The 26,437-nt window shown below is 38.7% G+C and overlaps 2 protein-coding genes and 1 long non-coding RNA gene across 3 annotated transcripts in view; 1 reads left to right on the top strand and 2 right to left on the bottom strand.

Moving 5' to 3' along the window:
- Positions 1 to 2,852: 2,852 nt before the first annotated feature.
- Positions 2,853 to 26,437, top strand: part of LOC131469760 (transmembrane protein 263-A-like) — a 35,941-nt gene continuing 12,356 nt past the window's right edge. The window contains exon 1 of the mRNA XM_058645066.1: positions 2,853 to 2,981. The gene's annotated coding sequence lies outside the window, so the exon portion shown is untranslated. The remainder of the gene's footprint in view (positions 2,982 to 26,437) is intronic.
- Positions 3,150 to 17,079, bottom strand: LOC131469759 (mucin-5AC-like). Its single transcript, XM_058645064.1, has 22 exons — positions 16,985 to 17,079; positions 16,262 to 16,368; positions 15,814 to 15,991; positions 14,850 to 14,956; positions 14,404 to 14,581; positions 13,688 to 13,794; positions 13,242 to 13,419; positions 12,522 to 12,628; positions 12,076 to 12,253; positions 11,360 to 11,466; positions 10,914 to 11,091; positions 10,198 to 10,304; positions 9,752 to 9,929; positions 9,032 to 9,138; positions 8,695 to 8,872; positions 7,559 to 7,665; positions 6,900 to 7,077; positions 5,584 to 5,690; positions 5,249 to 5,426; positions 4,365 to 4,474; positions 4,086 to 4,260; positions 3,150 to 3,566 (listed from the first exon to the last, which is right to left on the bottom strand). Exons 1-22 carry the CDS (start codon positions 17,011 to 17,013, stop codon positions 3,443 to 3,445), a joined length of 3,003 nt encoding a protein of 1,000 aa, XP_058501047.1. The 5' UTR covers positions 17,014 to 17,079; the 3' UTR covers positions 3,150 to 3,442.
- LOC131469762 (uncharacterized) lies at positions 17,075 to 18,659 on the bottom strand. Its single transcript, XR_009241835.1, has 3 exons — positions 18,568 to 18,659; positions 17,437 to 17,543; positions 17,075 to 17,162 (listed from the first exon to the last, which is right to left on the bottom strand). It is a non-coding gene; the product is annotated as an uncharacterized LOC131469762 (long non-coding RNA).

Below are 26,437 nucleotides of genomic sequence, written 5' to 3'. Positions count from 1 at the left end.
CCACTTGAGATCAAAGTGCGGCATCTGTGGCCCCTGAAGGGTGCTTAAGGGTGCTTTCACACCAGAACTGTTTGGTCCACTTTAAACGGACTAGAGTTATTTTATTTTCCTCAGATACTCTGCGTCGTCCGCCTGAAAACATAGGCCTCGATTTGCTTGCAAGTGAACCCTGGTGCAGTTCGCTTACAGTGCTTGATGAACTGGGTTTTCTTCTTTTTTCTTGCTGGTCAGAGCTCATGTCAGGCAACACCGCCCCAAACACGCAGCTGTTGTAAACTGCGTGACATTGTCCAGGCGGTTTGGTCCACTTACAAAAGTGCAGTGTGAAAGTGAACCAAACCAAATGAAGTTGGGACATTTTTTGGCATTCCCCCGCCCAAATGGACCAAGTCCCCGGCACTATCCTGGTGTCGAACATATTTGGGATATATTTTGGGTGAGAAAGAGATTGTGAGATGACTTTTGATTTGGCAAAAATGAACAGAATCTGCAAGTGAAATTTGAGATTCCCCCGAGATGCTGAGATTTACTCTGATCTGCTGCTGGATCAGAGTAAATCTCAGCATCTGATCCGAGGAAGCAAATGTCAGTTAAATGCTTTAAAATGTCAATTTGAACTGGGTCAGTCAGACAACACACTGAGGCCCGAGGGCATTTAGTGGCTCACACACACACAAACATACACAGAGTTATGTGTCACAATTATCTCCATTGTACGTCTGTAGGTCAGAGTGGGGGTCAGGAAGTGCACGTCTCTGTGAGTAATGGTGTTAAATTGATTGTTTCCCATGGTCCATGTTTGTTCCGTGGGGCAGATTTTCATTTATGTGCTTATATATGGAAAATATCCAAGAATTCTGAAAACAGAAAGCAGAGCAACCTGATTTACTAGAAGGAGGTTGAATATTAAAGTGCTTGTTGAGGTATATTAATGCTCTTAGCAGCATGGACCACAAGGGTAAAACAGATTTTAGTCACTGAACTAAAGGCTCACCTGATAAGATCCAAGCTGCTGCCGAGCTGCTGCTTTTCTTTTGCCTCTAAAAAATGGCATAAAAAAAATATCCCTCTATACTCAACTAAATGCCTCATCGCTATGAAGCATCCACTGTCTATTTTGCTGCGAACCAGACAATGTTCAGCATCAAGACAAACGTTGAATGTGAAACTAAATATTTAGCCAACATAAGCTTGAGGTTTATTTATAGTGTCGGATAACTGTCCTCAGGTATGTGAACACACGAGCATAATGGGAAATAAACAAAGACATTGAACTTTGATGTGTGCGGGCACATGCACAGTCACTTCTTACAGCAAGTATAGTTATTATAGTCTGCCAAAACTAACGAAAGAATGAAAACTAATATTTGAAAAAAAACATTGTTGTTTAATAAAAACTTGAGTTAAAAAAACAACAAAAAAACTTAACTAATTGAAACTGAATTGTGTATTTATAAAGGTAGTATTGTAGCAAAAATGTGCTTAGTTTTCGTCTTTCTAAATTTATTTCATATATAATTCTTTTGGGTTCATGGCAATTTTGAAAGGTTGTGTTTGAGACATAATTTTCATTCATACACAATAAAATGTTTTTAATTTGTTTTTGTTTCCAATGTGGGACACAAGGCTCTGCAAGTTCATTATGTTCTGCAAGAACATTCATTATGTAGTTAATTGGGTTGAGTTGGTTCATCTAAGTGAATCAAACCTTTAGTCTTTTATTGGGTTTATTGTTAAATTTTGCTCATGTTTTTCCCCAAATTGAGCTCCTGGCTCACAAACAATGTGATGTGTCTCATGAGGGTTATATATTATTGTTATTTATGTTGTTATGTTCATGTGTGACTTTAATCTGTTGGCTATATTTTTTACCTGACTGCACACTATCTATATCCAACCTCAGCAGTACGATGCACCATTTCTTGTAGACTGTTACATTTGATTCAAGGATGATTGGTCATTATCTGTCCTAATGCATTTTTAAATTGACATCTTTTCCTGGGTTTTTAATGACACAATATTTTATTATCACCTTTTTGAATTGTGTAGCAAATACTCCATATTACAAAAAACTAATAAAAAGTCAACTAGAACTAAGCATTTACAAAAAATAAAAACTAGCAAACTGGTTCTAAAAACTAATTAAAACTAACTCAAAATGTTTTAATAAAATCTAAAAATAATGAAAAATCCCAAACTATTATAGCCTTGTACTGCATAGTAACCCCATCCTTGGATAATTTGGATAGTTTCACAGTGGTTCAATGACGCCATCTTGTGGACAGACAGTGTGTTATTACTCTCAATCAGGCGTAACCCCAGATGGTTTTAAGAGAACTCACATGAACTAGCTTCATAATAATAATAATAATACTCATATGAATACTGACCATGAAATACTTGCCATTATAATTCTTTTCACGAAGATTACTTTGAAAGTACTGTGATTACGCCCATAAATGTGACCCCTGTCTGAGACTAAACTAGTTGAAAAATGACAGACCCATCTGCGCTAAAAGAAAGAGAAAAGGGGATTTGGAGAATCATGATATATGTATAGAGGGATTGGGGCTGTGGCGTGTTTATTTTGATTAATTAATTACAGAAAAAAAAATGCGCATTTTAATTGTTCTTTGTTTACACTCCAGACAACACGGAACCTTTCTTCTCCTAGTGCACCTGAGAAACGTTCCTTTCAGCTCCTAGCATATTGAATACACCGGTGCACCTCCAGGTGCGTTGAGTGACAAGTTTCGGTGGTTAGCGGCAGTTAGCAGCTAACTGGTCTCACTCGCATGACACGAATGAGACCGCGTTGCTTGGCCCGGTGGATGGAAAGTTTCACTTTTAGGATTCAAGTGTCACCTCAATGCTAAACGTGTAGCAGCGAACACGGACGCCAGAGCTAACGTCAACGGGAGCAAGCAGTGTCGCCGACGCACACTCCACCAGGTGACGGGTGTCAGAGCCAAGATGAATAAGTAAGTCCACGTCTGTCTGATGAATAAACTCACTGGACATTGGAAGTTTATATAAACTAAGCAAATGAACATGTATATGTCTACTCAGTTACATGTGTATTTCATGGATGGATGGTAGAATGACAAGCCCCCCCCCCCAAAAAAAAGAAAATGCACACGCACATCAAAGATGCTTCACCACTTTTATTATCACCATTATTGTCACCAAGAAATTAATAAATATATGGGACATTTGGTTACATTTAATCTCACCACAGCTAAATGAAAGTTTATAATTTAATGTTTTGTAAAGTTGACAACCATCTCTATTGACTTGGCATTAGAAATAAAACAGTTTTGGGAATATGAGCTATGAATTTAATGAAAGAAGATTTTGTAAAAGTGAACCACAAATAACTTAATAAATATTCAGATGTCACTCAGTAGGGGAGGGAAGTGATAATGAGCTATCCTTTTTGGTGTCATTCTCTATGTTGGATGATACCCTCACAGGTGCATGCACATCCAAAGCGAACTTTGTAGTCAAGGCACATGCCTTCTTTCTGCTCAGTATTGCGACAAGCGAATCCTTGAGTTGGACTGAAGCTGTAATAAAGAAAGAAATGCAGTTGGTAAGACGGTGTCTGCTCACATTTTAAAACATTACATTACAGTTTGTTTGTTTGTTTTTTACAACTTTTGATCAGTGTTGCAAGTAGGAATGACATTGTAGTCACCAATAACCTGGCTGAATCTTGGGCTGAACAATTTTGAGCTAATATCTAATTGCTATTAATTGCAATATGATTCGCAATATCAGAGTATATGGTCATTTTTACATCATTCTAATTTTCTTTTGAATAACATTTTATCTTCAGTCTATAGAATATGATGTGTTCTCAAATCTCACATGGTAATGGGACAGACATTTGGGCTTTAAGAAATATAGTGCCTCCTGCGATTTGTAAAATGCAGTAGGATGTTTTGTGATTTGGATACAATTTCAAATAACTGGTGAGCAAAAGGTTCAAACAAAATCCACAGCTTATTTTTTTCAAGTTTAACATTTTGATTGTCTACCAAAAGCGTAAACTGCATGTGTTTGAGCTGTGGAAGGAAACTTACACAGAAGATGTCTGGCCTGTAGCAATAAATGGCTTGTTTGTGTCAGTTGTGACAACATCTATGTAGAGAGGCACTTTGCAGATTTCTTTTGGATAAGCTTTCCTCAGGTACGGCAAATACTCGAAGTCCCCTTTTCCACTAGGATTGTCACGATCGAACCACTTGGTCCAGCATACTGACAAGACAAAAAGATCAACATCACCAACTGCACCAGCCGGTGTAACAGTTTATAAGTACAAGCAAATTAGCTCAACTCAAACAGCACAAACATGTTCAAACCTCTTTGGGTGCAGAACTTCCCAGAGCACTGGAAACGAACACGATAATCTTTACACTTGCCGCACTTCTGGTCTGAGTTCTTACAGATGAATCCAGATTCTGTGTCGGCTCTACAAAAGAAATAGTGATCATGCAGTGGCACTGATCTCAGTTAATATTTCTCCACAGATAGATGACATAGAATGGTAAATATTAAAAGTACATTGAAAGTTTACATTTATGAACAATGTTCTGTCAAAACCAGCTGGTCACTCCATTGCATCTCCCTCCCTCATCAGTATTTATTTTATAACTGCATTAAGCCAAAACAGAGCAGGAGAAATATAATGTTGTTCCATCCATCCATTTTGTACTGCTCCGGCTACTACGCTGGAGCCAATCCTGGCTGACATACGACAAAAAGTGGGGTTCATAGTGGGGTAACATACAGAGAGGAACAATTATTCACTCTCTCATCCACACCTATGGTCAATTTAGAATGTCCAAATTAACAATCTGCATGTTATGGATTGTGGCAGGAAGCTTCAATATCTGGAGAGAACCCACCAACACCCAGGGAGAACATACACATTCCACAAGAAATACTCAGTCAAAGCAGGGTCTGAATCGGTGACTTGTATCTCCTAATTACATTTTAGATCATTACATTATTCATGTTAAATGCAAAAAAAATGCATCAAGTTGCATTGATATTCATTATCACTGAAGCAAACCCCTCTGAATTGTAACCAACCTCTAGATTCCACCCCGATGTACAGTGTGAACTGTGTGTATGTGCAGTTCACCACCAACCAGATGGAACAGATGGATTTTTTTCTGTGGGAATGACCCAGAAGCAAGATATTCTACCAGCAAAAGTAAAGTGTATTTGAGTATGCACTTACACAGTAATCACGTCCCCTGTTGAATCCATGCTGCCACCGTATTTAGTTTGGACATCAATTTGAAGTGGATTATGACAGATTTTTCCTGGATTTTCACCACGAAGATATTTGAGTGTCTCCCAGTCTCCAGTTCCAGAAGGGTCATCTCGATCAAACCAGGGTGTCCAGCATCTTGGACCTGTTATGCAGGAAGAGGAAATGTAATACTTTAGTTAATACAGCAGGGAATGTAACGTAATCTTCTTCATATTTATTAGAATGGAACAAAAAAAATAAGAAACGAGTGAAAGAGCATTACTATGGCTTAACGTTCATGAAAAGTGCCAAACACTCACCCATTGGGCAGAAACTGCTGGGGCACTGGAAACGAACACGATAGTCTTCACACTTGCCATCCGCCTGGTCTTCGATCTTACAGATGAATCCAGTGGTTGTATCAGCTCTGCACAAATGAACAATGGTCTTGAGACACAACTTGGATTTTGATGTAGCTTTGTTATTGTTCATGATGCAACAACAGCATGCTGTTGAATCGGTTTATGTTGCTTGCTATTGTACACAAGGTTCTTTCTTTGAACCAAACCAAAGTTAAAATTAAAATGATATAAAAGGATTTAAAAGCGATCATTGACCTACCAGGTGTAAAGCAATAATACAACCCTGGCCCTGAGACATCTAATACACACATGTAAAAATAGGAGCGGAAGAGTTTCTCGTGCAGACAGTTGGGATGGTTTAAGGCAGGGGTATTTAACTAAAATTCTAAAAAATTTCCTCAAGCAAAGGTCCGGAACGTCATAATGTCTAACTTGCATTATGATTTAGTAGTGGGATATAAATTGAAGTAGCCTAGCAGTTGTATCAATGTCTGCATATAATCAACAACTGACTGTCATTTATTTTAGTGCTTATTTTCTGTGCCCTCAGTTCAGTTTTGAGTGAGTATGTTTGGCTAAAAACTTAGTGCTTTGTCTCATAGTGGCGTTTGACGTTGCAGCGGTTTCTGAGCATATGAGACAGACTGGTTTTGTGCTTCCAGAGGAAAGAATGAACATGAATGAGTCTGTCCATTCAGGGGTGAAAGTTGTCACTGTCCACTTTTCTCTTCTTAGAGAGGGCCATGTTTTGTTATTTTTCTCTGGTGTGGTGCACTCGTCTCTCCATCTGTCACTCGCTTCTCACCTCCTTCATCTGTCCGTATTCAGGGTCGCAATGTGAATGCAGACATTTGATTGGCTTCAATGGCATCACGTGGGACGGCTTAACTCGAATGCATTTGGTCAGATGGATTTTCTGATTCGCTAAACCAGTACCGTAAAGTCGAGAGAAGCTGTGCCGGTCAAAATAGAAGCGCCCCGTCAAAATTTAAAATATTTAAATAATTTATTGACTGTAGGTCCAGGTCCATATAGGACAGCGTCTGGGTCTGGGTCCTGTTAGTGACCTCTGGTTTAAAGGGAAGAATTTATTCATTACTGATTACTTCTCCACTGGACTATTTATATTCTTTATTCTCAGGCCGTTCCGATAAGTATGTGAAAAGCCTCCCCTAGTCAAGCTGCTTTAGGTCTAGACTGTTGGAGGATCTCCAATGGCACAATGTACATAAAAAAAAAAAAACGCATTCATGAGGTGTGTTTTCAGTACTTACTTGTAAATCTTATCCCCTGTTGATGCCATATGGCCACCATCTACAGTTTGGACGTGGATATGAATGGGATTATCGCAGATCTTTCCCGGGTACTCCTTGCGCAGATCTTTGAGGGTCTCCCAGTCTCCAGTTACAGATGGGTTATCTCTGTCAAACCAGGGTGTCCAGCATTTTGGAGCTGTCATCCAGGAAGAGGATATATTTATATTTTAGTGGATGGGACACATAACACCATACTATATTTGAGATAATACAATGCAATTCATATGAACAATGATGAAAAACAAATGCTTCTTAAATGTCTTCATTCTCTTCATAAAACTAATGACAATCACCACCTACAAATATCAGAGATTAAAAGCATACAGATTTACATTAATATGAAATCCATTATGATCAACACTTACCTGGTTTACAGAACCTTTAAGGACATTAAAATAAAAATACTTTAATTGATATAGCACTCTCAGCAATACCTAATAAAACCATACCTAAAATACGTTTAAAATAAATGATTATCAAATTCAATGCAACTTAACTGTCTTTATATTCATGATAAAAGTAATGAGAAACAACCATTACAGCTATCAGAGATATAGAACAAACAGCTTTATGTTCCTATAAATTAAATGGGTAATCTCAAGATTGTCAACACTCACCTTTGTCACAGAAACGTTTGGGGCATTGGAAACGAACACGGTAATCTTTACATTTGCCATCCTTCTGGTCTTTGTTCTTACAGACGAATCCAGTGGATGTATCAACTCTGCACAAAGAAACAATGACCATGTGGCACAACTTACACACAAAGCAGTAGCATTATTTTGAACACATGCTATCCAAACAAAAGCAGACAGGAGTCAGTGTGGTCTGCTTTGTTTGACATGGTTTGACACTTAATATTATTTTTAACAATGGCATTGGATTGGCCTTGGAATGCAATCCGTTTTGAGAAGAACATTCTGTTTTCAACCTATAGTCAGGTAGATCAAAGAGAGCAGAGTGGGTGAAAGGATGTGGTGTGAGGGAGAACAGGCACAAGTGCCACAAAGGTTGCTAGAGCAAGAAAAAGGAATTCAGGAGTTTCTAGTTCAGTCGGAAGTGAGAGAGAGGACAGAGTGGGTGAAAAGACTAATGGCAGCATTACTGAAGTTGATGATGAGAAGAATGAAAAAACTTGGGGATGGAAACTTGCTTATTGGTTCAAAGGTAGAGGTGCTGAACAGAAAGCAAAGAAGCAATTCTTGAAAATCTTGAAAATTTGAGAAAGTATACAAAGTTTGATTGGGTTAGCAAAGGAGTGGTAGCCAGATGCACTTGTTTCGAGTATACCTCTCGACAGCTAGTATGAAGGAACTGGTGGACAACTTGATGTGGGACAATTCATTGAAAATGTTACACAACATATTAATTAAATACAGAGAGATGGAGTACATTCTATAGCTGAGGATATGTACAGAGGAGTTTGGACATATGGATATGACACTACAATGTTAAGAGAATATTTTCTTGTTGTGGTAGGGAATGCGAGTATGGAAAGATGTGATGAAGAGTGTAACCAAAGATGAAGATGCAGCACACTATGCACGGAAGCTTCTTATGTAATGACAATAATAAAGTCGTATGGAAAGGAACACAGTAAGAAATGTGGCATGATTAAAGGTGAAATCGCAGTGTTAACAGAGCAGAATGAAAACAGGAGGCTGTGGCAGACACAAACAGGTTATGTCATATTTGTAGCACTGATTTAAGGCAACAGCTGGGGTGAAGTAAAAAAACAGTTTTCAATACTTACTGAGCAATTGTATCCCCTGTTGAAGCCATACTATCTCCAGATGTAGTTTGGACCTCAATATCAAATGGACTATTACAGATCTTTCCTGGGTATTCTTTCCATAGATCTTTAAGGGTCTCCCAGTCTCCACTTCCTGATGGGTTATCTCTATCAAACCAAGGTGTCCAGCATTTTGGACCTGTCATCCAGAAAGAGGAGGGATTTATATTTTACTTAGTTTAGTCAATGTCTGCATAAAACTAATGACAACCACCCCTTACAAATATCAGATTTAAACCATACAGATTTACATTGATATAAAATAGATTGTAAAGGTCACGATTGGATTAACACTTACCTGGTTCACAGAACCTTTCAGGACACTGGAACCGAACACGGTAATCTTTACAATCGCCCCCAGTCTGGTCTTCGTTCCTACAGACGAATCCAGTGGTTGTATCGGCTCTGCACAGGGAAACGGTGATCATGCAGCACAACTTACAAACTATGGTTTTTACATTGATCATATGACAGCAATAAGATTCTTTTGACTTGATTTCTCTACGTGCTGTCTAAATATGACAAGGTTGTCACTGTGTTGGGGGAAAATAATACATTTAGCAGAATGTTTTACTGTTGTTTACACTTGGTTGACTTGGTTTTTCAATGGAGGGTGACAGCATGGAGTATAATGAAATAGATAAAAGGAAGGAGAGTGAGATGGAAGATGTGATTAGAAGGAGAAGAGGCATGAGTCCCACCACGTGAAGATATTACACCCAGGATTTACAAAAGCCACAACCACAGGTATAAAGACGAGGGGGTGTAGTTGCAAAAGACTCTGAGTGAAAGAGAGTTTCTAGTGAAGACACTGAAGATGACATAAGGGGAAGAATTTTGACATTACTGATTCCTTCTACACTGGAATATTTTAATTCTTTATTTTGATGATGTTCCAATAAGTCTGTAAAAAGCTTCCGGCGTCTTCCCCTAGTCAGGCTCTAGACTGTTGGAGGATCTCCAATGACATATTGTACATGAAAAAACAGCATTCATGAGGTGTGTATTCAGTACTTACATGTGAATCTTATCCCCTGTTGAAGCCATCATGCCACCAGCTGTAGTTCGGACCTGGATTTTAAGAGGATTACCACAGATCTTTCCTGGGTTCTCCTTGCGTAGATCTTTGAGGGTCTCCCAGTCTCCAGTTGCAGATGGGTTATCTCTGTCAAACCATGGTGTCCAGCATTTTGGAGCTGTCATCCAGGAAGAGGAGACATTTATATTTTAGTTGATATAACATTCACAGTGACACCGTAGAACATCCTACTATATTATGGGACAGAAGTAAGGGTATGCCATTTGAGATAATACAATGCAAGTAATCTTCATGACCAACAAATGTATCTTAAATGTCTGCATAAAACTAAGGACCACCACCCCTTACAAATATCAGATTTAAACCATACAGATTTACATTGATATAAAATAGATTGTAAAGGTCACGATTGGATTAACACTTACCTGCATTACAGAAACTTTCAGGACACTGGAACCGAACACGGTAATCTTTACAATCGCCCCCAGTCTGGTCTTCGTTCCTACAGACGAATCCAGTGGTTGTATCGGCTCTGCACAGGGAAACAGTGATCATGCAGCACAACTTACAAACTATGGTTTTACATTGATCATATGACAGCAATAAGATTCTTTTGACTTGATTTCTCTACGTGCTGTCTAAATATGACAAGGTTGTCACTGTGTTGGGGGAAAATAAAACGTTTGGCAGAATGTTTTACTGTTTACACTTGGTTGACTTGGTTTTTCAATGGAGGGTGACAGCATGGATTATAATGAGGTAGATAAAAGGAAGGAGAGTAAGATGGACAATGTGGTGAGAAGGAGAAGAGGCATGAGTCCCACCACGTGAAGATATTACACCCAGGATTTACAAAAGGCACAACCACAGGTGTTAAGACGAGGGGGTGTAGGTGCAAATGACACAGAGTGGAAGAGAGTTTCTCGTGCAGACACTTAAGATGGTGTAAGGGGAAGAATTTTGAAATTACTGATTACTTCTACACGGGAATATTTCAAATCTTTATTTTGAGGATGTTCCAATAAGCCTGTAAAAAGCTTCTGGCATCTTCCCCTAGTCATGCTCTAGACTGTTGGAGGATCTCCAATGACATATTGTACATGAAAAAACAGCATTCATGAGGTGTGTATTCAGTACTTACATGTGAATCTTATCCCCTGTTGAAGCCATCATGCCACCAGCTGTAGTTCGGACCTGGATTTTAAGAGGATTACCACAGATCTTTCCTGGGTTCTCCTTGCGTAGATCTTTGAGGGTCTCCCAGTCTCCAGTTGCAGATGGGTTATCTCTGTCAAACCATGGTGTCCAGCATTTTGGAGCTGTCATCCAGGAAGAGGAGACATTTATATTTTAGTTGATATAACATTCACAGTGACACTGTAGAACATCCTACTATATTATGGGACAGAAGTAAGGGTATGCCATTTGAGATAATACAATGCAAGTAATCTTCATGACCAACAAATGTATCTTAAATGTCTGCATAAAACTAATGAGCACCACCCCTTACAAATATCAGATTTAAACCATACAGATTTACATTGATAAAAAATAGATTGTAAAGGTCACGATTGGATTAACACTTACCTGCATTACAGAAACTTTCAGGACACTGGAACCGAACACGGTAATCTTTACAATCGCCCCCAGTCTGGTCTTCGTTCCTACAGACGAATCCAGTGGTTGTATCGGCTCTGCACAGGGAAACAGTGATCATGCAGCACAACTTACAAACTATGGTTTTACATTGATCATATGACAGCAATAAGATTCTTTTGACTTGATTTCTCTACGTGCTGTCTAAATATGACAAGGTTGTCACTGTGTTGGGGGAAAATAAAACGTTTGGCAGAATGTTTTACTGTTTACACTTGGTTGACTTGGTTTTTCAATGGAGGGTGACAGCATGGATTATAATGAGGTAGATAAAAGGAAGGAGAGTAAGATGGACAATGTGGTGAGAAGGAGAAGAGGCATGAGTCCCACCACGTGAAGATATTACACCCAGGATTTACAAAAGGCACAACCACAGGTGTTAAGACGAGGGGGTGTAGGTGCAAATGACACAGAGTGGAAGAGAGTTTCTCGTGCAGACACTTAAGATGGTGTAAGGGGAAGAATTTTGAAATTACTGATTACTTCTACACGGGAATATTTCAAATCTTTATTTTGAGGATGTTCCAATAAGCCTGTAAAAAGCTTCTGGCATCTTCCCCTAGTCATGCTCTAGACTGTTGGAGGATCTCCAATGACATATTGTACATGAAAAAACAGCATTCATGAGGTGTGTATTCAGTACTTACATGTGAATCTTATCCCCTGTTGAAGCCATCATGCCACCAGCTGTAGTTCGGACCTGGATTTTAAGAGGATTACCACAGATCTTTCCCGGGTTCTCCTTGCGTAGATCTTTGAGGGTCTCCCAGTCTCCAGTTGCAGATGGGTTATCTCTGTCAAACCATGGTGTCCAGCATTTTGGAGCTGTCATCCAGGAAGAGGAGACATTTATATTTTAGTTGATATAACATTCACAGTGACACCGTAGAACATCCTACTATATTTGGGGACAGAAGTAAGGGTATGCCATTTGAGATAATACAATGCAAGTAATCTTCATGAACAACAAATGAATCTTAAATGTCTGCATAAAACTAATGACAACCACCCCTTACAAATATCAGATTTAAACCATACAGATTTACATTGATATAAAATAGATTGTAAAGGTCACGATTGGATTAACACTTACCTGGTTTACAGAAACTTTCAGGACACTGGAACCGAACACGGTAATCTTTACAATCGCCCCCAGTCTGGTCTTCGTTCCTACAGACGAATCCAGTGGTTGTGTCGGCTCTGCACAGGGAAACAGTGATCATGCAGCACAACTCACAAACTATGGTTTTTACATTGATCATATGACAGCAATAAGATTCTTTTGACTTGATTTCTCTACGTGCTGTCTAAATATGACAAGGTTGTCACTGTGTCGGGGAAAAATAAAACATTTGGCAGAATGTTTTACTGTTGTTTACACTTGGTTGACTTGGTTTTTCAATGGAGGGTGACAGCATGGTGTATAATGAAATAGATAAAAGGAAGGAGAGTGAGATGGGAGATGTGATTAGAAGGAGAAGAGGCATGAGTCCCACCACGTAAAGATATTACACCCAGGATTTACAAAAGCCACAACCACAGGTATAAAGACGAGGGGGTGTGGTTGCAAAAGACTCTGAGTGAAAGAGAGTTTCTAGTGAAGACACTGAAGATGGCATAAGGGGAAGAATTTTGACATTACTGATTCCTTCTACACTGGAATATTTTAATTCTTTATTTTGATGATGTTCCAATAAGTCTGTAAAAAGCTTCCGGCGTCTTCCCCTAGTCAGGCTCTAGACTGTTGGAGGATCTCCAATGACATATTGTACATGAAAAAACAGCATTCATGAGGTGTGTATTCAGTACTTACATGTGAATCTTATCCCCTGTTGAAGCCATCATGCCACCAGCTGTAGTTCGGACCTGGATTTTAAGAGGATTACCACAGATCTTTCCCGGGTTCTCCTTGCGTAGATCTTTGAGGGTCTCCCAGTCTCCAGTTGCAGATGGGTTATCTCTGTCAAACCATGGTGTCCAGCATTTTGGAGCTGTCATCCAGGAAGAGGAGACATTTATATTTTAGTTGATATAACATTCACAGTGACACCGTAGAACATCCTACTATATTATGGGACAGAAGTAAGGGTATGCCATTTGAGATAATACAATGCAAGTAATCTTCATGACCAACAAATGTATCTTAAATGTCTGCATAAAACTAATGACCACCACCCCTTACAAATATCAGATTTAAACCATACAGATTTACATTGATATAAAATAGATTGTAAAGGTCACGATTGGATTAACACTTACCTGCATTACAGAAACTTTCAGGACACTGGAACCGAACACGGTAATCTTTACAATCGCCCCCAGTCTGGTCTTCGTTCCTACAGACGAATCCAGTGGTTGTATCGGCTCTGCACAGGGAAACAGTGATCATGCAGCACAACTTACAAACTATGGTTTTACATTGATCATATGACAGCAATAAGATTCTTTTGACTTGATTTCTCTACGTGCTGTCTAAATATGACAAGGTTGTCACTGTGTTGGGGGAAAATAAAACGTTTGGCAGAATGTTTTACTGTTTACACTTGGTTGACTTGGTTTTTCAATGGAGGGTGACAGCATGGATTATAATGAGGTAGATAAAAGGAAGGAGAGTAAGATGGACAATGTGGTGAGAAGGAGAAGAGGCATGAGTCCCACCACGTGAAGATATTACACCCAGGATTTACAAAAGGCACAACCACAGGTGTTAAGACGAGGGGGTGTAGGTGCAAATGACACAGAGTGGAAGAGAGTTTCTCGTGCAGACACTTAAGATGGTGTAAGGGGAAGAATTTTGACATTACTGATTACTTCTACACGGGAATATTTCAAATCTTTATTTTGAGGATGTTCCAATAAGTCTGTAAAAAGCTTCTGGCATCTTCCCCTAGTCATGCTCTAGACTGTTGGAGGATCTCCAATGACATATTGTACATGAAAAAACAGCATTCATGAGGTGTGTATTCAGTACTTACATGTGAATCTTATCCCCTGTTGAAGCCATCATGCCACCAGCTGTAGTTCGGACCTGGATTTTAAGAGGATTACCACAGATCTTTCCCGGGTTCTCCTTGCGTAGATCTTTGAGGGTCTCCCAGTCTCCAGTTGCAGATGGGTTATCTCTGTCAAACCAGGGTGTCCAGCATTTTGGAGCTGTCATCCAGGAAGAGGAGACATTTATATTTTAGTTGATATAACATTCACAGTGACACCGTAGAACATCCTACTATATTTGGGGACAGAACTAAGGGTATATCATTTGAGATAATACAATGCAAGTAATCTTCATGAACAACAAATGTATCTTTAATGTCTGCATAAAACTAATGACCACCACCCCTTACAAATATCAGATTTAAACCATACAGATTTACATTGATATAAAATAGATTGTAAAGGTCACGATTGGATTAACACTTACCTGGTTTACAGAAACTTTCAGGACACTGGAACTGAACACGGTAATCTTTACAATCGCCCTCAGTCTGGTCTTCGTTCCTACAGACGAATCCAGTGGCTGTATCGGCTCTTTACAGGGAAACAGTGATCATGCAGCACACCTTACAAACTATGGTTTTTACATTGATCATATGACAGCAACAAGATTATTTTGACTTGATTTCTCTACATGCCGTCTAAACATGACAAGGTTGTCACTTACAAAATAAATTGTTTGGCAGAATGTTTGACTGTTGCTACCACTTGTTTGACTTGTTTTCTAAATGGACAGTAACAGCATGAAGTATAATGAGGTACATAAAAGGAGGGAGATTGAGATGGAAGATGTGGTAAGAGGGAGAAGAGGCATGAGTCCCACTATGTGAAGATTTACAAAATACATAGCGAGGGAGTTCAAAACACATCCACGGGTGTTAAGACGAGGGGGTGTAGGTGCGAAAGACTCTGAGCGAAAGAGAGTTTCTCATGTGGAATAATTTCTACATTACTGGTTTCTTCTACACTGGATTATTTCAGTTTTTATTTTCAGGACGTTCCAATAAGTCTGTAAAAGCTTTCGGCGTCCTCCCCTAGTCAAGCTGCTGTAGGTCTAGACTTTTGGAGAATCTCCAATGACACAATGTACATAAAAAAACAGCATTCATGAGGTGTGTATTCAGTACTCTCAGATCGTCAGCTGCCCTCCCACTCACTACACCCTCTGCCCGTCTCGTTACCATGGGGTCCAGGCTTTCAGCCACTCTGCCCCCGCCTCTGGAACTCTCTCCCACACAACATCCACAACATTGACTCCATCACACCTTTAAATCCAGACTAAAGACACACCTTTCCAGAATTGCCTTCTCTTTCTATCCCCCACCCCAGTACTTTGAAAGTGCCCTTAAATGCATTATAATTATTTTTTTATTATTATTATTAGTACTTACATGTGAATCTTATCCCCTGTTGAAGCCATAGTGCCACCAGCTATAGTTTGGACATGGATATTAAGAGGATTACCACAGATCTTTCCCGGGTTCTCCTTGCGTAGATCTGTGAGAGTCTCCCAGTCTCCAGTTGCAGATGGGTTATCTCTGTCAAACCAGGGTGTCCAGCATTTTGGAGCTGTCATCCAGGAAGAGGAGACATTTATATTTTAGTTGATATAACATTCACAGTGACATCTAATAACACCATACTATATTTGGGCACAGAAGTAAGGGTATGCCATTTGAGATAATACAATGCAAGTAATCTTCATGAACAACAAATGTAAATTAAATGTCTGCATAAAACTAATGACAACCACCCCCGACAAATATCATAGATTAAAAGCATACAGATTCACATTGTTATAAAATAGATTGTGAAGCTTGCGATTGGATTAACACTTACCTGCTTTACAGAACACTTTAGGACATTGGAACTGAACACGGTAATCTTTACAATCGCCCCCAGTCTGGTCTTCGTTCCTACAGACGAATCCAGTGGTTGTATCGGCTCTGCACAGGGAAACAGTGATCATGCAGCACAACTTACAAACTATGGTTTTTACATTGATCATATGACAACAACAAGATTCCTTTGACTTGATTTCTCTACATGCTGTCTAAACATGACAAAGTCACTGTGCTGGTGGAAAATAAAGTGTTTGGCAGAATGTTTGACTGTTGCTACCACTTGTTTGACTTAGTTTTTTTAATGGAGTACAGTGAGGAAGATAAAAGGAGGGAGAGTGAGGTGGAAGATGTGGTAAGGGGGAGAAGAGGCATGAGCCCCACTAAGTGAAGATATTACACCTAGCATTTACAAAATAGATAGTGAGATAGTTCAAAGCACAACCACAGGTGTTAAGACGAGGCGGTGTAGGTGAAAATGACTCAGAGTGGAAGAGAGTTTCTCGTGCGGACAGTTAAGATGGCGTAAGGGGAAGAATTTTGACATTACTGTTTACTTCTACACTGGACTATTTCAATTCTTTATTTTTAGGACGTTCCAATAAGTCTGTAAAAAGCTTTCGGCGTCCTCCCCTAGTCATGCTCTAGACTGTTGGAGGATCTCCAATGACATATTGTACATAAAAAAACAGCATTCATGAGGTGTGTATTCAGTACTTACATGTGAATCTTATCCCCTGTTGAATCCATAGTGTCACCAGCTATAGTTTGGACATGGATATTAAGAGGATTACCACAGATCTTTCCCGGGTTCTCCTTGCGTAGATCTTTGAGGGTCTCCCAGTCTCCAGTTGCAGATGGGTTATCTCTGTCAAACCATTGTGTCCAGCATTTTGGACCTGTCATCCAGGAAGAGGAGACATTTATATTTTAGTTGATAGAACACTCATAGTGACACTTAATAACACCATACTATATTTGGGCAGATGTAAAGGTATGCCATTTGAGATAATACAATGCAAGTCATATTAATGTTGATGAACAACAAATTCATCTTAAATGTCTGCATAAAACTAATGACAACCACCCCCTACAAATATCAGAGATTAAAAGCATACAGATTTACATTGATATAAAATAGATTGTGAAGCTCGTGATTGGATTAACACTTACCTTCCATACAGAAACTTAATGGACACATAAACTGAACACGGTAATCTTTACAATTGCTCCCAGTCTGGTCTTCGTTCCTACAGACGAATCCAGTGGTTGTATCGGCTCTGCACAAGGAAACCGTGATCATGCAGCACAACTTACAAACTATGGTTTTTACATTGATCATATGACAGCAATAAGATTTATTTGACTTGACCTTTCTACATGCTGTCTACACATGACAAAGTTGTCACTGTGTTAGGGGAAAATAAAATGTTTGGCAGAATGTTTGACTGTTGCTACCACTTGTTTGACTTGTTTTTAAATTGACAAAGTGACAGCATGGAGTATAGTGAGGTACATAAAAGGAGGGAGAGTGAGAAGATGTGGTAAGAGGGAGAAGAGGCATGAGTCCCACTATGTGAAGATATTACACCTAGGATTTTCAAAATAAATAGAGAGTTCAAAGCACAGCCACAGGTAATAAGATGAGGGGGTGAAGGGGTGAAAGACTGAGAGCGGAAGAGAGTGTCTCATGCAGACAGTTCAGATGGTGTAAGGCGGGATGTCCAAGCTTTTTAACTAGGGCCAATGGTCACTTCATACCTTTTCTTTTTTTTTTAACAGTAACATTTACATACTAATACACTAATTTATAAATTCGTCACAGTTGTCACTTTTAAATGAAAATGTAACCAAATCAAAGCCATGCAGGAGTGGAAAAAAAAGCAAAAGAAAAACACCCATCTGGAGTCAAATAACATGATGTGAGTTGAGTGCATATAGATGTCTGTCACAGGTGGGTTTCAAATCCAGGACTCTGCTTTCAAGGCGCAAGTCCTTACGAGCTGAGCTAATACATGAATTATACTTTATAAAACTGAAGCTGCGGGCCGTATAAAATCTCACAAGGGCCATGATTGGCCCCGCGGGCTGCACTTTGGACATGCCTGGTATAAGGGGAAACATTTCTATATGAGTGATTACCTCTACACTGGACTATTGCAATTCTTTATTCTCAGGACGTTCTGATAAGTCTGTTAATAAGCTTCCGGCGTCCTCCCCTAGTCAAGCTGCTTTAGGTCTAGACTGTTGGAGGATCTCACAATGTACATAAAAAAAAACAGCTGTTGTGTATTCAGTACTTACTTGTGAATCTTATCCCCTGTTGAAGTCATATGGCCACCATCTACAGTTTGGACGTGGATATGAATAGGATTACCACAGATCTTTCCCGGGTTCTCCTTGCGTAGATCTTTGAGAGTCTCCCAGTCTCCAGTTCCAGATGGGTTATCTCTGTCAAACCAGGGTGTCCAGCATTTTGGAGCTGTCATCCAGGAAGAGGAGACATTTATATTTTAGTTGATATAACATTCACTGTGACACCTAATAACACCATACTATATTCGGGCACAGAAGTTAGGGTATGCCATTTGAGATAATACAATGCAATTCATTTGAACGTTGATGAAAAACAAATGCTTCTTAAATGTCTTCATTCTCCTTATAAAACCAATGACAAACACCCCCTACAAATATCAGAGATTAAATCATACAGATTTACATTAATATGAAATCGATTGTGATTAACTCTGACCTGGTTTACAGAACCTTTCAGGACACTTTAAGAACGATAAAAGTATAAATAATTTAGTTGATATAGCACCCACAGTAATATCTAATAACACTATATCGCATGTGGGCACAGAAACGATGGTCTACCGTTTGAGCTACTACTTAAAATACATTTACAATAAATGGTTATCATATTCAAATGACACTTAACTATTTTCATGTTCATGATAAAAGCAATAAGAAGCAACCATTACAACTATCAAAGATAAAGAACACACAGCTTTATGTTCCTATAAAATAAATGGGTAATCTCAAGATTGTTTCAACACTCGCCTTTGTCACAGAAACTTTTGAAGCATTGGAAACGAACACGGTAATCTTTACAGTTGCCATCCTTCTGGTCTGAGTTCTTACAGACGAATCCAACGGCTGTATCAGCTCTGCACAAAGAAACAATGACCATGCAGCACAACTTACACACAAAGCAGTAGCATTATTTTGAACACATGCTATCCAAACAAAAGCAGACAGAGGAGTCAGTGTGTTTTGGCATGTTTGACATGGTTTTAATGTTTTAAACAATGGCATTGGATTGGCCTTGGAATGCAATCAGTTTTGAGAAGAACATTCTGTATTCAACCTATGGCCTAAATAGGTTCAGTTATATAATATTGTTACATTGTTCCTATTCTATTGTTTAGCAAAGGAGTGGTGGCCAGATGCACTTGTTTCGAGAATACCTCTCGACAGCTAGTATGAAGGAATTGGTGGACAACTTGATGTGGGACAATTCATTGAAAATGTTACACAACATATTAATTAAATACAGAGAGATGGAGTACATTCTATAGCTGAGGATATGTACAGAGGAGTTTGGACATATGGATATGACACTACAATGTTAAGAGAATATTTTCTTGTTGTGGTAGGGAATGTGAGTATGGAAAGATGTGATGAAGAGTATAACCAAAGATGAAGATGCAGCACACTATGCACGGAAGCTTCTTATGCAATGAAAATAATAAAGTCGTATGGAAAGGAACAAAGTAAGAAATGTGGCATGATTAAAGGTGAAATTGCAGTGTTAACAGAGCAGAATGAAAACAGGAGGCTGTGGCAGACACAAACAGGTTATGTCATATTTGTAGCACCGATTAAGGCAACAGCTGGGGTAAGTAAGTAAAAAACAGTTTTCAATCCTTACCGAGCAATTGTATCCCCTGTTGAAGCCATACTATCTCCAGATGTAGTTTGGACCTCAATATTTAGGGGATTAGTACAGATCTTTCCTGGGTATTCTTTCCACAGCTCTTTCAGGGTCTCCTGGTCTCCATTTTCAGATGGGTTATCTCTGTTAAACCAGGATGTCCAGCATCTTGGACCTTTTATCCAGGAAGAGGAGACATTTATATTTTAGTTTATATCACATTCACAGTGACACCTAATAACACCATACTATAACTGGGCACAGAAGCAAGGGTATGCCATTTGAGATAATACAATGCAATTCATATTAATGTTGATGAACAACAAATGTATCTTAAATGTCTGCATTAAACTAATGATAAATTACTAACCCTACTAACACTGACCTGCATTACAGAAACTTTTATCACACTGGAACCGAACACGGTAATCTTCACACTTGCCACACTTCTGGTCTTCGTTCCTACAGACGAATCCAGTGGTTGTATCGGCTCTGCACAGGGGAACAGTGATCATGCAGCACAACTTACAAACTATGGTTTTTACATTGATCATATGACAGCAATAAGATTCTTTTGACTTGATTTCTCTACATGCCGTCTAAACATGACAAGGTTGTCACTGTGTTGGGGGAAAATAAAACGTTTTGCAGAATGTTTTACTGTTGTTACCACTCGTTTTTAAATGGAGGGTGACAGCATGGAGTATAGTGAGGTAGATAAGTGGAGATATTACACCTATGATTTACAAAATACATAGTGAGGGAGTTCAAAACACATCCACAATTGTTATGTGTACGAAAGACTCGGAGCGTTAGAAAGTTTATTGTGCAGACAGTTAAGATGGCATAAGGGGAAGAATTTCATACTGACTATCTCTACACTGGACTATTTCAATTCTTTATTCTCAGGATGTTCCAATAAGTCTAAAAAGCTTCTGGCGTCCTCCCCTGGTCAAGCTGCTTTAGGTCTAGACTGTTGGAGGATCCAATGACACAATGTACATAAAAAAACAGCATTCATGAGGTGTGTATACAGTACTTACTGCAAAATCCTATCCCCTGTTGATGTCATACTGCCACCAGCTATAGTTTGGACCTGGATTTGAAGAGGATTACCACAGATCTTTCCCGGGTTCTCCTTGTGCAGATCTATGAGGGTCTCCCAGTCTCCAGTGGCAGATGGGTCATCTCTGTCAAACCAGGGTGTCCAGCATTCTTTATCTGTCATCCAGGAAGTTTCATATTAATATCTAATGACATGTCATCCAGGAAGATACAATGAAATGTCATTGTTTGCATTGATACATTCATTTGCAATTTTGTAACACAATTCACATCAAGGTATTCAAACCTGTCTATCAGTCAGTTTTTAAAAGTCAAATTTTGAATTCATTGTAAATTCAAACTTTTAGCTATACACAAATGTAATTATTCAATACTTTTTTGGAACAAACAAACGTGTTCTGTGGTACATTGGACTCACCTTTCGTCTTGGTCTGCTGGCTACTTCCTGGAAATTAAGTGGGAAACATTTAAAGGTCATTCCTAAGTTTGGGCATCACATTTCTGTAAATTAATTTATCTCAAGGTTTGTTTCTCATCAGTGCAAAGACCCTAGTAAAGAAATACAATTGAGCATAGCATTTGTTCTGCTCCAGATCAGTTCAGCATCTCTTTTAAGATGCTGTTGCTATATTATATTTTCCACCTATGCACAAGAAAGGGCAGGAAGGTCCCAGAACAGAGCCATGCCACGAAACACCTCTGCTTGCAAATATTAAAACAATTTATATTTTTCAATAAGTCGTCCTTGTTGAAATGAAAACTAGAAAACACTCAAAAAACGCATTTGAATTGATGTATATTGTATACATTTTGGGTCGTCATCAAGACTAGGACAGTGCAGACTGCAACAATCGGCAGTGAGCTAATTCATTCATCTTTTCATCCCTTTATTCTTAGGTTTCTTACAGTCCACATGCACACTCGTTTTATTCATCTAATCATCCGCTCTCTTACCTTCCTTAAGCTGCACATTATTTTTTGTTTTTCTTCCTGAAGCCTGTGCTACAAAGCAGGATGTGTGAGAACTGAGATCGTTTAAAAGGTTTAATCCAGAGTTTTTGATCCTAAGACGATGCTTCACTCTTTACTCGGGTAAATCACTCTGGTAACTTGTGCCCAACTGCTACTTCCGTGATAACAGATGAAACCGAGTCAATGGCGAAACAATTGACCAATTCACTCAAATGAGTCGTCATTTCTGCATTTGGACCATCAGGGACAAATTAGTTCAAAGTGAATTAAGAAATGTATCTTTTTTCATAATAGATAGACAGACTCATGATCAAGTTCACTTATGCTTTGCATGAGTTAAAAAAGAAAGAGAAGGCAAGAGACAATACAAGAATTGGTTCGATGTCGCCCCCCCAGGTCATGTGTGCCTGAAAGCTCTGGAAACCTCATTGTATGGGTACTTTAATCTGGAATAATGAATATAATATTTTAAATGAGTACTTACCAATGAGAAGCACAGCGATCAGGGTAATGCATACCTGTTAGAGTAAATGCAACAACCTCATTATATAGTTATATGCCCATATTCAGTGTAGAGTTAATAATTCATGTATTAAAAGGTACAAAAATCCTACCCCTTTCATTCTGGAAGTGACTGTTGGATCCTTTTATCTGCAAGCATTAAAATGAATTCATAAATAAATAGAATACAACACAAGCTTTAAAGTAAGACAATATGAAATGTGAACCTCCCCTCTTGCTGTGAAATCTTACTTTGAATTTAAAAAGAATGAAAATATAGCATATAACAAAAAATAGGAACTTTACACTCATAGATACTACCAATTAACCTTTTTTTTTTACAAATAACATGTCATGTAACTTCACAGGTGACAACAAGATACTTAAGAATTCAATACACTTACCAAAGTAAGCAAGGTGTTGGTCTAGATAGAAAAGAATCAGACGTTATCACTCTCTCTGTGTCCCCAGGAGATATGGAACAATTTAGATATATCTGTTGAAAATAAGTAGGCTTTCATTAGAGCTACAGTGCACGCCCCTTTTTGTAATTATTGGCCTAATTATTCAGTCACTAATCAATCAACAATCTCCCATTGTCATTACTGTCATGCCAGTGAAAAACTGTACCAACAACTAATGATAAATATGGTGAAGATTACAATTATTGCTGCAGGGTGTGAGTTAATAGTGTGACTAAACCATATTTTCTGAAACAAAGGTCACAGTTAAAAACTGGGTCTACTGGATCTCAGAAGTGTAGATATGTGGTGTGAGGAACATTCAAGGAAGTTGTCTATACATGTATGTACACATCTGAGGATGAGAACCTCCTCAGACTGCATCGAAAGGAAAACTAACATCACTGTGATGCATATATACATATACATATACATATAGAGACGAACAACCATTCACTTCCACATTCCTGCATCCTCGATTTCCTCAGTGAGGCTATTTATTGCAGATGTCATCTTTTGATCCAGTGATTTGCAGCAAAATCTTAAAATCACTCAAATGCAACAGGTAACCAGAAGAGGGTATCCAATATTGGGGAGATGTCCTAATCCTGGACAATATTCTGGTGGCAGAGTGCATTGAGACGTTGTACAGCAGTACAAATAACTTGATACTCTGGTGCCAAGTTGGTGCTCTTTGTAAAAAAAGGCTCATGAGCTTTAACGTCAACACCACTTCAGTGAAAATGTTGAATCCTTGTTTTATCAACCTTTTCCCCTATCTGTGTTTAACTGTGGAAAACACTTCTATTTGTATATATCTTGTAGACACTTAGGTAGGATGTTAACTTGAGCAGATGTTCTGAAAGTTATTAGTGGGGTCTCTAAATATGTGCATCAAAACAACTTTGGAAAACAAATTGTGTCAATTGAAAAATAACCGTTAATGAACCTTTAGGTCATTGAAGACCAGTACTCGGCTATACCTACAGCAAAAAGTTGGTCTCATAATTCAGATTTGAGAATTGAATGAATTACTACAGCCTGATTTAAAATAAATAAATTGCATAAACATAACCTTTAACAAATGTGACAACATTTGCAACAACCACACCTTTTGTAAAGGAACATTGTGTTACGCTAATAAAACGACTGTGTTTGGATCAAACGGGACATAATATGAATGGCATGACGGTCATCAGTCAACAGTATTAAGCGCCTCCTGTCAATTAGACAAGTATGAGACTCACCCATCAAACATAAACACGTGTGTAATTAACCCACAGATCTTAGTGTTCAATACCTGTACCAATACCAGTTTCCTTTGACTGCTCTCCAGCTCTAACATGCACACATGGTGTCAGGACTAATCTGTGATATTACTGGTGTATATTAGTTAAATGGTTGAAGAGTTCTATGAGATCAACAAGGGTTTTTTTTCTCACTTACAAATGAGGTTCCCTGTGGGAGCTTCCTCACTATCTTCACTCTAAAGCTAAAATAAAACATGAGACTCTATTGGCTCTTTTCCACTTTTCAGGTCCAGCATGACTGGGCTCGGCGCGGCTCGACTCTAATCGGTTTGGTATCGTTTCCCATTACTATAGTACCTCCTCAGCGTGGACACAAACACGCAAACTAGTGACTAGTAAAGCAGTTGTTTTCGGTGTACTGAATCATTAGAAGCAGTTAATTAAAGAGATGAGTTCAGTACTTCCTGCGTGACCGGAGCATAGACTCTGTCTGACAGTCTCAGAACTGAAATACGGTGGAAGGGGTTGTAGCGATCGGCGGCTATCAGCAGTGCATTAAATATTGAGATTTTAGAAAGCTGAGTCGCGCTGAAACTGTGTAGTGGAAAAGTGCCATAAACCTCATAAAAAATGGAATCTCTACCCTGTCCATTCAAGGACAACTCTAATTTCAGATTGTTGAGGGTGTCATCGCTACTCTTCTTTGACCTGACCCAAATTCTGAGTCAGGTCTGCTGTTACTCTGTAAATAATTGTGTCCTCATTTTTTTTAGGAGCTGATTTAATTCATTTGCTTCCTTATGTGTGACAAGCTATGGATAAAAATAGAATAGATTAGAACACAGAAAGACTTTATTGTCATTGAACAACAAAATTAATACAGTATATTCTAGAATCTCCTATATGTTTAAGGAAAAGAGAGATTCCCATGCACAGCCAAAAAAAACCCACTGCAATCTGAAATTACTTAAGTCATTTTAGACGAAAAAAGATAGAGAGAGAGATGATGTTTACCCTCTCTACCAGTAGGTGGCATTATGAGAATATTTACGGTAAGTGTATGCCTGGTTTGGTCATAGGCCTATAATTATCCAGGTTGTTGATACAGATGTATTGAATGATGTTCATTTCATCTGGTATTTGATGGTTTATTTACAACCTTTTTAGACCTGTATAGAGCATGTTTTCTATCTGTATGTTTTTATCATTTCAGAGCCACTCATACCTCCATTAAGGGAAGAGGATGTGTTGATGTGTAGCAATAAAAAATGACTATTGAAAAAATGGCATTTGGTGTCACCGTAACAAACCCCCTTCAGTAGACCTGGCTTCACTTAACACACAGTCGCAGCGCCACCAGTGCCTGTTTTTTTTGCACTTCATCAGTGTATCATATCATCCTCATCATTCACTCTCAGCTCAGATTTAAACCTGCATCTAATAAGCATCAAAAAAATGACAATGTGTTATTTATTTTTGATTTACTGACCATTTCAGATCTGTAGATATTTATGTCCAGACACTGAAGTGCAACACCTGGTGGTCAGAGTTTGTAATTTTTCAATTGACGTCTATTTATACTGTCCATAGAGTGAAGGGAGCTGTCAATCAGTGTCTTGTGTTTGGAGATTGTTTGACAGTGTTACCAACTACTGTCAATAAAAGGTAACTAAAGTCACGTCCTGTCTTTAGAGATTTCAAACACGGGGGTAAAAAAAAGAGTGTTGAATCGTAAAATAAAGAGAGGACAAAACAAAACCTAGTTTTACTTGAATAAACAAAACAGATCGGTGATTGTTCCACACAGTCGACTGTACTGAACATCCACAGCTCGTCTGTGACACTGTGTTTGTGTGTGTGTCTGACTCTCTGCTTGCAGTAAATACAGTTGTATTGGCGCAGCAGAATATTGTATTCTTGTATGTAAGTATTTAGGTTCATGACAGGAAGTCGCTAAATTTGTTGCTAGTTGCTTTTTTTTTAGTTTT

Source organism: Solea solea, chromosome 12, assembly GCF_958295425.1.
Source record: "Solea solea chromosome 12, fSolSol10.1, whole genome shotgun sequence".
Taxonomy (NCBI): Eukaryota; Metazoa; Chordata; class Actinopteri; order Pleuronectiformes; family Soleidae; genus Solea; species Solea solea.
The sequence above is the reverse complement of the archived record's forward strand: the minus strand, read 5'-3'. Positions and strand labels throughout refer to the sequence as shown.